We start from the raw sequence: 15,632 nt of genomic DNA, 5'->3' as shown, positions 1-15,632 counted from the left end.
GTGCACACCTTTAATCACAGCACTTGAAAGACAGGTAGGAAAAAAAAATCTCTGTGAGTTTCGGGCCAGCCTGCCAAGATATATATATATATATATATATATATATATATATATATATATAGTGACTGCCATCAAGAAAAGAAGAGAAAAATGATAATAAAATGGTCTACAGAGTGAGTTCCGGGACATAGTGAAACCCTGTCCTGAAAAACCAACAACAAAAAAATTACTAACCCCAAAATAACACTAGAAAGCGTACATCACTATTAGACAGTTATTATCCCACCAGATGAACCAACCTTGGCACACTAACTACGTCCTCGATGTGTGTTCCCTCTGGCCTTCCTGCTTCCCACTTTTTGAGTCAGGTCTGTGGCCACCATGCCCAGCCCCCTGCCCTTTTCTCCTCCATAACTGTGGTTAGCATGCCGCATTAAGAGCTCCAGAGTCTTATCCTGGCCTTCCAAGTATTTTATAGGATGCCCAAGTGCTGTCTCTTGCCTCTCATGTCATAGAATGTAGATGTTCTAAGACCAGAGCCAAGTGTTTTTTTTGTCAGGTCACGTGAAGGGGACAGACACACTGTCAACATGACCTATCCCTGTTGGTGTCACCTGGCCAGAATAGTGTCAACCCATTGTAGTCACCTGGTGCCCTCCTTTTCTTACTGGAGGAAAGTGGTCTTGCAAGCTACACTTGTGAGCGCTGGATTCCCTTCAAGATGGAGTGACTACATAGTTAACTATTCTGCATTCTCTCGTCTACGATGAAGCTTTCCTCTTGGGCTACAAGCAAGTGTTTCTCATTCTGACACAGCCCGTACCTGAGGTAGGGAAAGCTTTCACCCATAACCTTGCTTTTTGGAACTCTAAGGTGCTGCAGACCCAGCTATTTCCCACCACAGGCTGAGAAGGAACTTCTCTAGGTCCCAAGGGTTCAGACTCTGGTGCTGCTGCTGGGAAAAAGGCTTCTAGAGGAATGAGCTCTGGCTAGCTGTCACTCATACAGGTATGCACAAACCTGTATGAAAAAAATCCCAGTCCTGCCTGAGTGCCATAGCAAGTACGCCTTCGATCCCAGTGCCTGGAGTCAGAGATCTGCGAGTTCAAGGTCAGCCTGGTTTAGACAGCAAGCTCCAGGCCAGTAAGGGCTACATAGATACAGCCTAAAAGGAACAGAAATAAATCCAATTTCCATTCGCCTTCGACAATTCCCCAAAGTAATACAAGTCACTGCCTCCAACTGACCAGGCTAAAGGGGTCCAGAGATCACAAAAACCTCAGCATTTGTGAATTCCCTCCCTATACACCTCGTTTCTATTTTTATAGTTAAGACAGCCTTGAACTTTGTGGAATAGGGTAACCCTTGAACTTCACATCTTCCTGCCTGTGAGGGCCAGGATTACAGCTGTGTGCCTCCTCTGCCTGCTTCTTGCAAGGCACGCAGGCTGGGCAATCTACTTAAAACTGAGACACACAGCCAGGCCCGATTTCAGCTTTGTATCTTCAAGGAGTTATGATTCCAAGGGTTATCCGCGCCCTTCGATCCAGCCTCTCCGTGGCTGGGAGTGCAAAGCCTGTACCCCCACATCCATTCACCCTCCTGATGCTACCCACCGGAAGAAACTTGATTTAGGACTATAATATGTGCTCATGATATGGAGGGTCAAGAAGGCACCACATACATCTTTTAGGCACTTTTTATTTTCAAAAAAAAAATGTTAATATATAAACATCTCATTCTCTCAAAAAATTCTACAGCTCTACAGCTGCTTGCTCTGGTATTTGCATAGGAAATTACCACAATACAAAAATAAGGGAAGAAGCAGAACAGCAGCCGAGTTACGCCTCTGATGTAGGTGTGTCCATGTATAAACATTTTGGAGCCTTACAAAACTATTTACACCGTTTGTCGCCTATTTACACGTCGAGAAGCAACTTTTCTAACAAACAAAACTATAATTTATCAAGTTATGAAAGTTGTTTTCTAAAAAAAAAAAAAAAACTTACTATATTACCACAAAATAAATAATGATAAAACAATATTTTAAAAACAAAATTAGATTTTTAATTAAGATCGCTTTTGGCATTTTGCTTGTGATTTCTGCCCTTTGGTTAACAGCATCCATGTCACATTCGTAGCCATATTGCATATTGGTAAGTTTTCAACACATCACTGATATCAAAGGCAGACAACGAGTCAGTATTAACAGGTTAACTACTATGTGGCACTGTAATTTCAATAAAATTACTGTGTCTCACTGGATATTACATGCAAAAATCCGCATAAATTGTCATTTAGCCAACAGCACTGCATGAGCAAACATCCTAGTCTCGAGAGAGAAACTGCACTGGAAATTCAATGCTTCCACGAGTGAAAACAGAGTCTTAAGTTCAACAAGGTACACAGCCACAAGAGTCCTCCTCCATGTTTTAAAAAAAAAAAAAAGATACTGTTTAACTTATGGTAAAGACCATTAGCGTCTGTATATCATAACTATCTTTAAGCATTTCTGTTTAAATTCACATAAAAAAAACTCTCATATTTAAAATAAAATCTAATTTTAATCAGTGAGTGAAATTTGCATTTTACTCTCATTTGAATCATTATCCCCTCCCCAAAGAAATAGATTTGGTAATTTTTCTGAGAGGTATCTTACCACAAATTCTAATTGTAAATGTATTCATAATTATTTTCAAAAGTACGATTTCTTCCTCCCCCCCAAACAATCCTTAAAAACCTGTAATAAATCTATAAAGCTGATTTGCATATTTACAAAATTCGGAATAGCAAATATAGGCAACTCATATAAAACAAACAAACAAAAAAAAACAAAAACCAAAAGAATTTTGTTCAATGGCTATTTGTGAATTGCCAGGTACACCGAGTACCTCTCATCTCTGGAAATAATCTAATCTTCAGAAAAAACGAGTCCACGTCAAGTAAAATCTTGACAATCTGTCTGGGTGCCTGCTAATCGGTTTGTTTACCCTAAAAAAATGGCACACATGATTGCGTGTGTGCAGTCTTTATAGAAGCAGCATACGCACCCCGTGCACCCCCACCGGTTCCCCATGCTGAGATGCGCCTGCCTGTCTGGAGAGGAAGTTTGCTGGGATAAAGCTAGTGGTTAAGCACGACATCAAAGCTTCCAGCTTCTCAAAATGACCAAACACTTTGGTATTGATACAATGTATTCCCTGTGGCCTCAAATGTACAAAATATACATTTCCAGTTCCTTTGATTTCTTTTTTTCTTTTTTTTTTCTTTTTTTTATGAAGTTAGGTCTGCGGTTTAAAGGATGGCAGAGCGGACCGCGAGGCGTCGAGCGGGTGGGCGCAGCGCTCGCTTGCTCGCTCAGTTCTGGTGGCGCTTCATGTGCAGCGCGAGGTGGTCGGAGCGGGAGAAGCTGCGTTGGCACACCATGCACTGGAATGGCTTGGCGCCCGTGTGCTTCCTGTAGTGGCGGGTCAGCTCGTCCGACCGGGCAAACCTCCAGTCGCAGCCCTCCCAGGTGCACTTGTAGGGCTTCTCGCCTGTGACAAGAAAAAGACAGGGTGAGGTGTTCTGCTGCAAGACCAGCGAGCGGCATAGCCCACACCCCATACCCACTGCGAACCGCGCAGCGCGGGCACCCCAGCCCCCCCAAGCAGCGGCGAGAATGGTATACATGGGATGTTGGGAATCGGTCCACCCGGCCTTCCACACCACTCAAGGCCGACCAGAAAACCAGGAAACTTAAAAATTTAGTTGCTTTATATAAACATTTTGCATTTGATATTAAAAAAAAATCCCTAAGTAATCTAGAGTCTGGTGGTTACTCAGATTCACATTAATAAGGAAGGCAAGAGGCTCTCTCTTCTTTTAAGTGCTAAGGATATTAAACCTGTGTCCTTCAGCATGTTAGGCGAGGGCTACTCTGAGCCCTTGTCTCCAGCCCAGAATTCTAGCATTTGCTGGTGCACAAGTATATTGAACTATTTATATAATGACGGCCACTCCATACATTATCAAAATTCTATGACATAGGACTTGGTGGTGCACACTTTTAATCCTAGCATTTGGGAGGAAGATGGTTTATCTGAGCTATTTTTTGGAGGGGAGGGGGAGTGTTGAGACAAGATTTTTCTGTGTAGCCCTGGCTGTCCTGAAACTCACCCTGTAGACCAGGCTGGCCTCAAACTCAAGAAATCTGCCTGTCTCTGCCTCCCAAATGCGGGGATTAAATGTGTGTGCCACCACTGCCCGGCTTAATCTGTGAGTTCTTGGCTAGCCTGGTCTACATAGAGTTCCAAGGCAGTAAGGAACCCATTTGGCAATTGTCCAGGCGACAGCAACTTTGTGGAACACAATAAACAAAACAAAAAATGAGAAGGCCAGGCCTGGGGGCGCTTACACTGTTGACCCCTTATCTTTCTGGTTTTTATCCCCAGCCATCTGCATTTAACAGTGAGCTGATATCTAAGTCAATCCCACTGTACAATCTTTATGATCACTAATGTTCTCCCAAATGTGCCAGCCACTTCCAAAATCACTTAATATTTATAATACAATTTCAATTTGCTATTTAGGATCATGTAGGTTTTTTTTTTTTTTTCCTACGCCAAATTCTCCAAATTTCATGTCTCTGAGCACTCCCAACTTGTCATGACTTCATTTGTTATTTGTTTTGCTGGGGTTTTCATGAGTACATTTATTTCCCCCAACTTCCTTTCAAAACTGGTTTTCTTCTGGCTGGCCTGAGGCAGGAAGATGGCTGTTAAAAGCCAGTTTAGGGGTGAAAGTGGAGAAACTCGGTAGTTCTGAGCAGAGCCACTGCACAACCTTTCTTGTTTAACTTGGTTTAGCAGTGTCATCTTCTGGACACTAGTGACCACCCGGGTGAATGTGAGTGTCCACAAAGACTGTGCAGCGTCCACAGACTGTGACCAATATATACCCTTCATTGTCCTGATCACTAAGTGTGACCCTACAGTCTAACAGAGCAAAGAAGCAACAGCCAGAATGAATCGCATGCCTGGTCCTTCCCTTACAAGAATTCACCCTGGCCTTCCCTCTGTGGCCCTGCTTCTGCCTCTAATGCAAAGATCCTATGATACCATTTCTTAAAATGCACATCTCTGCCAGGCATGAAGGTCAATTCCTATAATCCCAGTACTGGCAGGGAAAAGGCAGGGGGATTATGATTTTGAAACCACCCTACACTACATATCATCTTAAAAAAAAAAAAAAAAAAGCTGGGCGTGGTAGTGCACACCTTTAATCCCAGCACTTGGGAGGCAGAGGCAGGTGGATTTCTGAGTTCAAGGCCAGCCTGGTCCACAGAGTGAGTTCCAGGACAGCCAGGACTGCACAGAGTAACCATGTCTCGAAAAACCAAGTCAAACGAAGAACACCTCGATTCTAAATTTCTCCTCCATCACAGGTGCTCCCTCTCTCCCTCTCTCCCTCCTCTCTCTCTCTCTCTCTCTCTCTCTCTGTGTGTGTGTGTGTGTGTGTGTGTGTGTGTGTGTGTGTGTGTGTGTGTATGTTGAATCACTGAGCATTTCACCATGTAGTTCTGTCTGGTGAATTTAAAGGTGTGTGCTTCACTCCCTCATAGAAAACTCAATTTAGAAAGTTACACTACCACTCCAAGCTTTTAAGTAATCAAAAAGTCATTTCTCTTTCATTTACATTCACACACAACGCTGGATTCACAGAAAGACTTTAATGGCAGTGGCAACTGTTACTTTCTGGATCAGGGGTGTCAATCACACAGAAGAAAGCCTCACACAGAAAAGTCTAGTGAAAAAAATTACAGAACCAAGCATGGCTTTCCTGTCATTCCACCGGGGAGAGGGGTCTAATTCTGGTGTTTAAATCAAGAAAGAAAAAAAAAAAAACTTCCTCAGAGTTCCAATTTAAGAAGGATCATTCAAGCCCTTTTGAATTTAATAATTACATAGCACAGAATGGAGTTTTCATGGTCTATGTTAGAAGCAGGGGACACTGAACTCTTTTTGTTCACTGTTTTTATTGGCTGCAAAGCCATAAACTGCAGCAATATTTTGTCAAGTTGACTTTACTGATTGGTTGACATACAGTAGCCATTAAAGTTCCTAAAACATTTGGGGTTTTGCTCTCAATTTATGTGCATCTATAGCTTATTCAGCCAAGAATACCACCAGTGTCTGGAAGGGCAGGAACGGGGGCCAAGGCTTACTATAAAAGCAGGGACGACTATCCCACTTGGGGCAGTTTCTATGGGATTTGTTCAAGTGTCAACACTGTTCAAGCAAAACATCGCAGAGGAAGCTGGGACCCCATTTCTGGCTGAGGAGCAGGCTCAAACCTTTTTTCCTCAGCCAGAAACACTACGGCCAGTAGTTCTGGGAAAGCAAACTGACTTCCTCCAAGTTATATTTCAACAGGATAGAGCTTTCAAAAGCTTAATTGGATTTTTAAAGAATCTCTTTCCAATACCACCAATTTGAAATACTCGGTTAAGCTCTTTCGACATCCACTGTATTTATTTTTAAGTCTTGCTGCTAGCGTCAAGCTACGGCAGGGCAAAGGGAACACAGTGGCAGGCTTGTGTGCTGTGGAACCCCTGGCTTGTGCTTTATCGCTCGCACAGTGTGCCTTTGCGTCTCTGCCTCACAGAGATGGCTGAAGAAGCCCCAGTCTGAAGAATAGGCCCAAGTGAAACACACTCACTCCCCTTGCTGATAAAGCTCATTAGCATACTGTATAAAATCCTCAGCAGAAACTACCAGAAGAAAGAGGCAAGCCACCATCAGGTCTCCAGGACTCTAAAGCTAGGCAATTCTCTGCATTCAACCTTCCAAAAGCCAACTCCAGAAGTTAGAAGCTGACTGATCGGCTCCACATTAGGAGTCCTGGTCTGCTGCTTTCTTAATGTCACACTTAAGTCTTCCATTAGTAAACATTACCACACTCTCTGACTCTAGGAATGAGTACATACATAGTGTTCAAATTTACTTGGACTCTACAGCCTCTCGTGAAGAGCACAGGACTCTGAAGGACTCGAAGGCCTGTAAAAGCCTGTAGTGCGAGATTTGAGGCACACTGTGGCTGGACTGGCCCATTACAGAGACCCATCTTTTTACAGTTTCAAGGGACCCTGCGAGCTGTTCCACACTAGAACTGGCAATCTCTAGTGTTACCCTATAGAGGGTTCCCTTCTCTGTGTTAGAGAGAATGCTTGTTTTGCCATGTATTAAAAAAAAAAACCTCAATAAAAACATTATCTATTTTTCTCTGAACAGTTTTTTGAGCCAACTATACAATAGAATGGAGGTTTCTCTGCTCTGTTGAACATACTCAATAGTCTGACAGCAAGGCCCTTTTCTAGAAAGTTCCACATAGACTGTTCTAACAAAGGAAATGAGGTAACTCTGAGGTCTGTTTTACAGTGAATAGGTATGCTTCCTTCAATGATGAAAAGATGGTCTAAATTAATATATTAAAAGCCCTCAAACACCCAGAGCTGAAGTGGGCACAGCCTGCACTGGGGTGCTTAGCGAGAGGAAGATGGTGTCTGACCAATATCTGTGTTCCCCCACATCACCTTGTCTTGTGGGTGTTCCTGGAACAGACTCAATAGCAACTGAGGAATTATGGGGAAAATAGGATTGATTTACATATCTGAGAAAAGTGATAGTGATTTGGGCTCACTGTCTTTGTTTCTTTATACAACCGTGCTAGTACTTTTCCATGAAGAGGTTGTGTGTTTGGAGCAGCAGTCTCCTAGACTGGAACAGGAAGGTTCGCTCTGTAAGCTAAGGCTTCCTGGATGTCAGTAGTGGCCCATTCATTACGGAACCCACTTCTTCATCTCTGTTTCTCAACTCACTGCATCCTTTTAAATCCAATTCCTCTTTCTCCCTCCCTCTAGAAAAAAACCTAACAGACAGCGAGTAGCCACTGCACTGTCCTCACCACATGCGCTGACTTTGACTGGGGCTGGGGATGTGGCTCAGTGCTAGCAGGCATGGTTTTCACGCACCAGGTGATGGATTTAGACCCCAGATCAAATGCATTAGAGCCAATCAGTTATTTAATGAAGTCCCGGGCAAGGAAGGAAAAGGATGGGGTCTCCTGACTATCCCTGTTCTGCATTTCCCATTTTCTGCCTCTGAAAACTGTATGGGCCAAACCTGAGCAGTTATTCTCATCATGAAAATGAGGGAGGGAAGGCTGGCTGAGGCCTGGGGACAACTGGGGTAATTAATGTGAAAATATTTAGATGAGAACCTTGCTTTGAGCATCTTCAGGATTAAATTCGAGAATCCCTTATTCCAAAGACGCACAGGATGTAGATTCTCTGTAACCAGAACTCCTTCTATAGAACCGGAGTAGTTCTGAAAGGCCTGGAGGCTGGGCACAAGCTCCACCGGGGCTCCTACGGGGAGCCAGAGCTTGCTCGTCTGTTGGAGAGTAGAAATGAAGGGACATGCCCTTGCTGTGGAGGCTGAAGGGACAGGTGGAGTGGTCCCTTGCTCCTCCTTATACACTTGGCTAATTCTCAGCCTCAAGAAGCACTTAACAGTGGACATGAATCATCAAGTTGAAGCCCTTCCCCCTACCTAGCCTTCAACCTGTGCCCTGCCCTGCCCCCCCCCCGCCCCGCCCAGCAGCTGACATGCCTCTTTAGGAACAGCCAAAGGGAAAACCCATTCTATGCAGATGGTTTTTAGGCAAAAGCCAAACACTGTGTGCCTCAAAAGCATTGCCTGGTCTCTTTAGACAGGCCTGCTAGAAGTCTAGGACTATGAATTGTCACAGGCAGGCAAAGAGTCACTTCCCCTCATGTAGGACATGACTGTTTCTAATCTTTCACCAGAAAAGATGTAGGCCATCAGATAGAACTAAAAATACCTAGCAAGGGAAAATTCCCGGGTAATTAAAATGTATATTTTTAAATACTGCTTTCCACCTCACATGCACGATTGCTTCTAGCTCAGTTCCAGCAATTCTACTTCATCTACGTAGGAGCCCTCTCCACCGAGAGCTTAAAACCTGAAGGGTAAGATGAGATTCTTTGGATTCTTCACTGAACCAATCAGAAATGTCTGCTGAATTAAATTATCCTTTTTAACCTTTATAAGTTTTATCAACAATGTTTGATCAGTTTCCTATGTAAATGTTTTTCTGATGGAAGGACTCCTCGAAGCAGGTTAGTCTCACCAGTGAGTCATTAAAAAGAAATTGTGTCTAAGCTTTCACATTCATTAAGTACCTCTCTTGGGGTCTAAGTTAACAAGTTGCTTAAGCCACTACTCTTTTAAAAATACCTGAATGTTAAGGTAAAAAAATGAAATAAAATTCAAAGCAACAAGTGAAACCCAATACTTAAAGAACTCAAGTGCATTTCACCAATCCCCGAATGGTGATGCTTTTCAATGCCATACTTTCACTAGATATTGTATGTACAGAATATTTCTATTATGGGATGCTTATTCTGACACAGGTTATATAGGTAACTGATATCCATCTATTCTAGATCCAAATCATACGAGCGCCATTGTCCACTATGGCCTGAAATAAAATCCCTCCCTCTGCATAGGTTAAGTTGGAAGGTTCTTTCAGTGGAAATGCCCATTCTAACATCTCAGCAGCCAGCGTTATTAAAACTGCCTCTGATAAAGCCGATAGAAGGAGTTCCCAGCAAGGACCTGGCTTGACATTTGTACACTGGCTGCAGGATGCACTTGCATGGTGCCCAAGTCAAGCTTAGAAACTAAAGCAGAATCCAAAATTATGTCCTTACAAGCACACATGCTAACAACTCTTAGATAAATGTCACTGAGTAATGTGGTTCCCACAGCAGGTGAAGGGTGAAGGAAGAGAATTTTCACACTGAAGGATAGACAACTGTCCCTCTTCATCGGGGATCTTGAACACAGTACTCAAGTATCTGTTATGTTCATTTGAGGCACAGTTGTGTAGACTCCTTTGAGTGTTACTTCTAAATACTTCTTTATATACGGCTGTCAACTCTACCTTGACCAGAAAGCCAAGGATGAAAATTGTTATACATATTCATTGTGGAATTTAGGGGTCTGACTGGAGGAAACACTGCTGAGGTAGGATAGAATGCAGAAAGTTCTGTCTTTAACGGACAGCAGAAGACAGTTTATCAATCAGAGTTGTGCTGTTTTGAAAGGGTACTAGTAAGAAATTGCAGACGGAGCCGGGCGTGGTGGCGCATGCCTTAATCCCAGCGCTCCGGAGGCGGAGGCAGGAGGATTTCTGAGTTTGAGGCCAGCCTGGTCTACAAAGTGAGTTGTTCCAGGACAGCCAGGGCTAGACAGAGAAACCCTGTCTCGAAAAAAAAAAAAAAAAAAAAAAAAAAAAGAAAGAAAGAAATTGCAGACTGATGGCAATGCGTACCTTCCTTTGCAAACATCACAAGCCGGAAGACCTCCAATGACATGTTCTTTCAAATGCTATCAAAAGTACAAGTAATTTAATTTGGGAATAGACTACTTATTGACACTGTGGCAGTCCTAACTATTTCTAAACAGAAGCATATTAATTAATGTGCATGTATCACAAATAACATACACAAGCACACAAGCGCCCTCTCACCCACATAAAGGATGCCTGTATGTAGCCAAGTGTGCTGTGTTACATACAGATAAATACAGACACAGCTTATGTCTGACCAGACACGGAAGAGCTTAAGGGTTTTTTTTTGGTATGTGTTCTCTATAAAGAAATCTTAAGTCCACGAACTTGGAAAACTCGACAAAAAAAAAAAAAAAAGCAACTACAATTACTTTGCACAGAAAGGCTGGGGTGCCTCGCGCTCTGCCTGCATTTCTTTTAATATCATCAAATACACAGTCAATATTGCCATGTAGTTTTTTTTAGAGCCCCCTAACAAGTTTTCCAAGTGGGAGGCAATGGGACAGAAAGAAAAACAGGACAAGCTATTAAGTCAGAGGTACTATTCAGAAAGGAAAAACAAAAAAACTGTTTCAACTACCAGGGCATTCGAAGGAGAAAGGGAAAAAAAAAAAAAAGAAAGAAAGACAAGCCACAAGCCTGCCGTGGCTTCCTGCACATTCAGGGCAGGAGGAGGGAGGAGAGACAAGGGTAGCCAGCACACAGGTAATTTTAAAAGGCATTGTCTAGAAACTAAAAATGAGGAGAAAGCCTCCGTGCTCCATGATTACCTAAGAACGGGTTTAGCCAGATGAGCAAGTCTGTTACACTCCCCCCCCCAAGGCATCTGAAAGACTATCAAACAACTTCATTAAACTGCAGTTACATGGCCTTACTCATTAGATGTTTTAAGACCACAATATTTATGATCATGTGACAAAGATGCTCCATGGGACCCTGACTAGGACTGGATCCTCCGTCTTAGTCTGCTTTTTTTTTTTTTTTAATTAGTGCGGGCATTGTTCGGACGACCCACTATTAAATTTCTCTGCCAGCAGGTCAAGTTCCAGGATCCCAGGTACAAGCATTCCATTCGGAGCAGTAAACCCTGACAGGGGGAAAGGCTATTTAGATATAGCCTGATGAAGTGCCTGCAATAAGCACTTGATTATGTCGGTATATGCAATTGCACACTTCTTTTATTATGGGGACTTTAACCTCAAGAATACCTTTCCTCTCTCCTATCTCCAGTTTCAAGGACTTGTGATGAGAGACAGCTCAAATGTTCCTAAACTACTTCTGTTTCCCCTTGATCCAAAGCTCAAAACCCCACGTTCAGTGTCTCCCTAACACTAGTCTACAAAAGGACATTTTAGTAGGTTGCTTTAGTATTTCTATATGGCCTCTTCTGGCACCTGTCAACATCATTTGGGAGATTTTTAGATTGGAGTTTGAATCGTCTGTTGGATTATTCTGTTCATGCTTACCTGCCGACAAAAAACCAAACCGACCTCAGGCTCAAATGATTTCATTCCTATCACAGATAAACGAGAGATGCCTTTTCTTTTAAAAGCCATTCTCGGAAAGCCCACAGCTATCACTTGGGTTTTAGGAAGTGTTAGGCATTCAGATTACCAAGCACTGCTCCCTAACACACACACAAAATGTCTGAAAGGAAACTCTCACAGGGCTCTGCTTTGGCACTGACCTTTGTCCAAAGGCTTTTACTTTTTAATGCAGCGGTTAGAGATAACTACTTCATTTATCAAAACTCAATTTCCATAGTAACCTCCAGCCTAGGGAGAGTCAAGTCCTCACACTAATCCAACAACCCATTCAAAGGAACTGTTGAATACTCTGGTTTCCATAGCAATGATGGAATAATACATTTTGCTAGGTCACTGCTTTTATTAGCAAACTTATTCTTTGAACTTTAGGTAAGGAGGATGTATTTATTGGGGGGTGGGGGGAATGCAGTCTTTTATATCTGTCTTTTCCTTCAGGGCTATTCTTTAAGAAAATTATAATAGTAACCATCCAGATACTTGAGAATATTATGGGTAGGTACCCTCTAATAAAGTATGCTACTGAATGTCATTGGAAAAAGTATTGAAGTATTTCTGATACAAGGCGGTTTCAAAATGAATAGCTCCTACAAGGCAAGGGGTTGCTGTGAATTTAACAAAACATATCAAAATATAATTAGAGACTGGACATAAAAGCAAGCTGCAAAAGAAAATGAAATGGAAGACTTAAGGATGGACGAGGCCATCCTTAAACAAGCCAAGGCCTGGGGCTGGCTGGGGAGGAATGCTTAAGACCCCGCCCCTCATCCTGGTCACACTCTTCCATACTTTTCCGATCTTAGGCCTACTTTTCAGACATGGCAAAAAGGATAACACAAATATTTGAAGCCACTGGTGAAACTGAAGATGATGTGCTAAACACTGGTGCCTAACATGGTGATGGGAAAAGTTTAGCTTAAAAGGGGGCCTTATTGAAGCAAGATGATTTACCAAGGAGAATTTTCTTCCTTCTTTCAAGACAGGAATAGCATTGCCATTAAAGTTTTAAAATCCATTAGTAAACACCGCCATTTACCTTTCGAGGGTCATTAATTCTATGTGGGGGTGACAGGGCAAGGTCTCACTGGGGACACCTCAGCCTTCCCGGAACCAGACTTTCTTGGGGAACTGAAGTTTGAGCCAAGCAAGCCCTTGCTGAAAAGGTAGGCCATTAAAAAATAAAAGTTGACAGAAGAAAGAAGAGATCAAACACGTACTGGCCTTTTAAAAGGATGAATGCTGCTTATACTGTTTACACAACTCGCAGAATGAGCAAGGAGGTTACTACCTACCCGTATGAGTCCTCAGGTGAGCTTTTAAATGAGACGACTTTGTATAAACTTTTGTGCAACCTGAAAGAAAGGGAACAGAGGAAGAACAGCTTGTCATCTCTCTCCAGGGCCTTTTGAAATCTTTACATTCGATGATTCACTGTTTCAAACCTGACTCTAAAGATGAACTCTCTTGTGCTAGAGAGTCTAGTGGAAGCTTTGGTTAAGAAGTTTCAAGGTGCCCATCTGACCTTATTAGAAGGCAGAGGTGATCTGCTCTTTGTATCGTTTTGGGGAGCAAAGAACACAGGTTAATCCAGCCAACCAACAAATGGAAATTCTGTGTTTATGTTCCAGTAGGTACTTTTCAGTAAATGGAGAGCAATCGTGGAGCGTGCGCGCGCACGCGCGCGCGCGCGTGTGTGTGTGTGTGTGTGTGTGTGTGTGTGTGAGATGTATGTATGTATGTATGTATGTATGTATGTATATTTAATGTAATAGATGTAGAAATAACAGTGGTAAGTCATTATCGGAGATGACTATAATTTTCTACAATCCTACTTTGTTTTTTTTCATTTAGCATGTCATGCCACATCGTGCAGTCAATAAATTATGTCCCGCATTAATCATAAACTTGCTTATGCCTGCAACTTGGAAATATATTTATTACTGTCCAATTATATTTTGGGTCACGTATCTCATTCAAGAATGAGCATACACTAGTGGAAACAACCATTCTTAAATCTATCCTTGTACCTACCAAGGGATTCCTGCAACCTGAATGGTCCTTACCACACACACTGTCTATCAACCTACACAATCTCCAAAGACTTTAGAATCTGGTGCTACAATCTATTAGACTAAATGAATCCCAAGTTTCATTTACTACTAAAGAGAAAGAAATCCAAATTAGATTATTTCCTAGAATGGTCTAACCAGTAAATAAAAATAATAAATAAATAAATAAATAAATAAATAAATAAATAAATAAATAAATAGATGGATCTCACTATGTAGCCCAGGTTAGTTTGAACATGTAAATCTCCCTGTCTCGGCCTCGTTGCTGAGCTTAAAGGCAAGAATTGCCATGGCTGGTGTTTTATGCCATTATACACCAGCGTAAAACACAGAAATATTAAGAATAGATGATTTGTTTAACTGTCGGGTATACCCTACATACTAGCACCCTGGAACATGAAACCCTCCTGATGCCCTGAGCACACAGATCACATACCATTATAATCGCAGAAGTGGATGCGTCGCTTCTCCAGATCCGGGTTACTCCTCCTGTTGTATCTGACAGGTGGGATAGCTGGCGAATTAACTGGCAGAGTGGCAGGTAAATTTGGGTTGTGAATGGCCAGTTTTGAAGCAATTGTAGCGGCATAGGACGGAGGTGGCGTTAGATTCTGGAGCATCTCAGCTTGTCTATCAGGACTTCCAGGCTCTGAGCTCGGTGGTGACGGGGGAAAGTAGGTGGCCTGCTGTGGAAGAAACTGACTTGGCATGGTGTACGTGCAAGGGGGCATGCCCTGGAACTGTTTCATTGATGTCTGCGGAACAGCAGAGGGGTGTGCAGAGGGGTGTGCGTTAAGGCCTGCCATAGAAACATTAAGGGTGTCCATTACTGCCGTCTGGTTTGTCGAACTGGGCATGTCTAGATCCGGTGTATTCAATAGCTGGTACAGGTGGCCCTGCTGGGAAGGGACAGAGAGATGAAGATCTGGTATAGGAAGTTCTTGTTTGACGAAGATATTGTTCACCTCCGGCGGTGGCGCTGTGGTCTGGTGGGAGCTGAAGATACTCGTGAACTCGGGGAGAGCCTGGGTGGGGGCCGGAGGAGGGGCGGTCGACTCGCTCTGGTGGCTGAAAATGGTAACAGGTTCGGTCTTGATCTGTGTCACGCACGGTCTCTGGGATTTGTAGAGGCCAGTTCTCAGGTGAGTGAGGTCAGGAAAGAAGACATTCATGTTGATGCTGTAAGGTATGCCTTCAGTGTCAGTGAAGAACTGGTCTACCACCGAGGCACTGTCTCGTCTATACTTCTTATGCTCTGAGATTATCGAAACTGGAGGAAGCTGAGGGGTCAGATACTTCTCCATTTCACATCTTGTCTAAAAAAGAAAAGATGAATACACATCATCTACCAGACTCAAGTCAGGAAAGAGAAATAAATATGGCTCACTTAAAAACTCGACAGGAGTACAGGGACCAACTCCTAAGTGTTGCTTATAAACATACACGTTTATTTTGTCGATTGTTTAATTATGGGTTAACCAAATCATCCCCAGACAAAAAGCGAAAAAGGCAAATGGGGTGGGGGGTGGAGGGTCAAAACATTTTCTGATGCAATCAACTCTCTCTCTCTCTCTCTCTCTCTCTCTCTCTCTCTCTCTCTCTC

General features: G+C 42.8%; 1 protein-coding gene across 1 annotated transcript in view; it reads right to left on the bottom strand.

The window, feature by feature from the left end:
* Nucleotides 1-2,031: 2,031 nt before the first annotated feature.
* Klf5 (Kruppel like factor 5) overlaps nucleotides 2,032-15,632 on the bottom strand; it is a 16,128-nt gene continuing 2,527 nt past the window's right edge. Inside the window, exons 2-4 of the mRNA XM_021203566.2 lie at nucleotides 14,466-15,345; nucleotides 13,253-13,312; nucleotides 2,032-3,536 (exon numbers count right to left, since the gene is read on the bottom strand). Of these exons, the coding sequence (XP_021059225.1) occupies nucleotides 3,358-3,536; nucleotides 13,253-13,312; nucleotides 14,466-15,345 (1,119 nt within the window). The 3' untranslated portion in view covers nucleotides 2,032-3,357. The remainder of the gene's footprint in view (nucleotides 3,537-13,252; nucleotides 13,313-14,465; nucleotides 15,346-15,632) is intronic.

Source organism: Mus pahari, chromosome 8 (assembly GCF_900095145.1).
Source record: "Mus pahari chromosome 8, PAHARI_EIJ_v1.1, whole genome shotgun sequence".
NCBI lineage: Eukaryota > Metazoa > Chordata > Mammalia > Rodentia > Muridae > Mus > Mus pahari.
The sequence above is the reverse complement of the archived record's forward strand: the minus strand, read 5'-3'. Positions and strand labels throughout refer to the sequence as shown.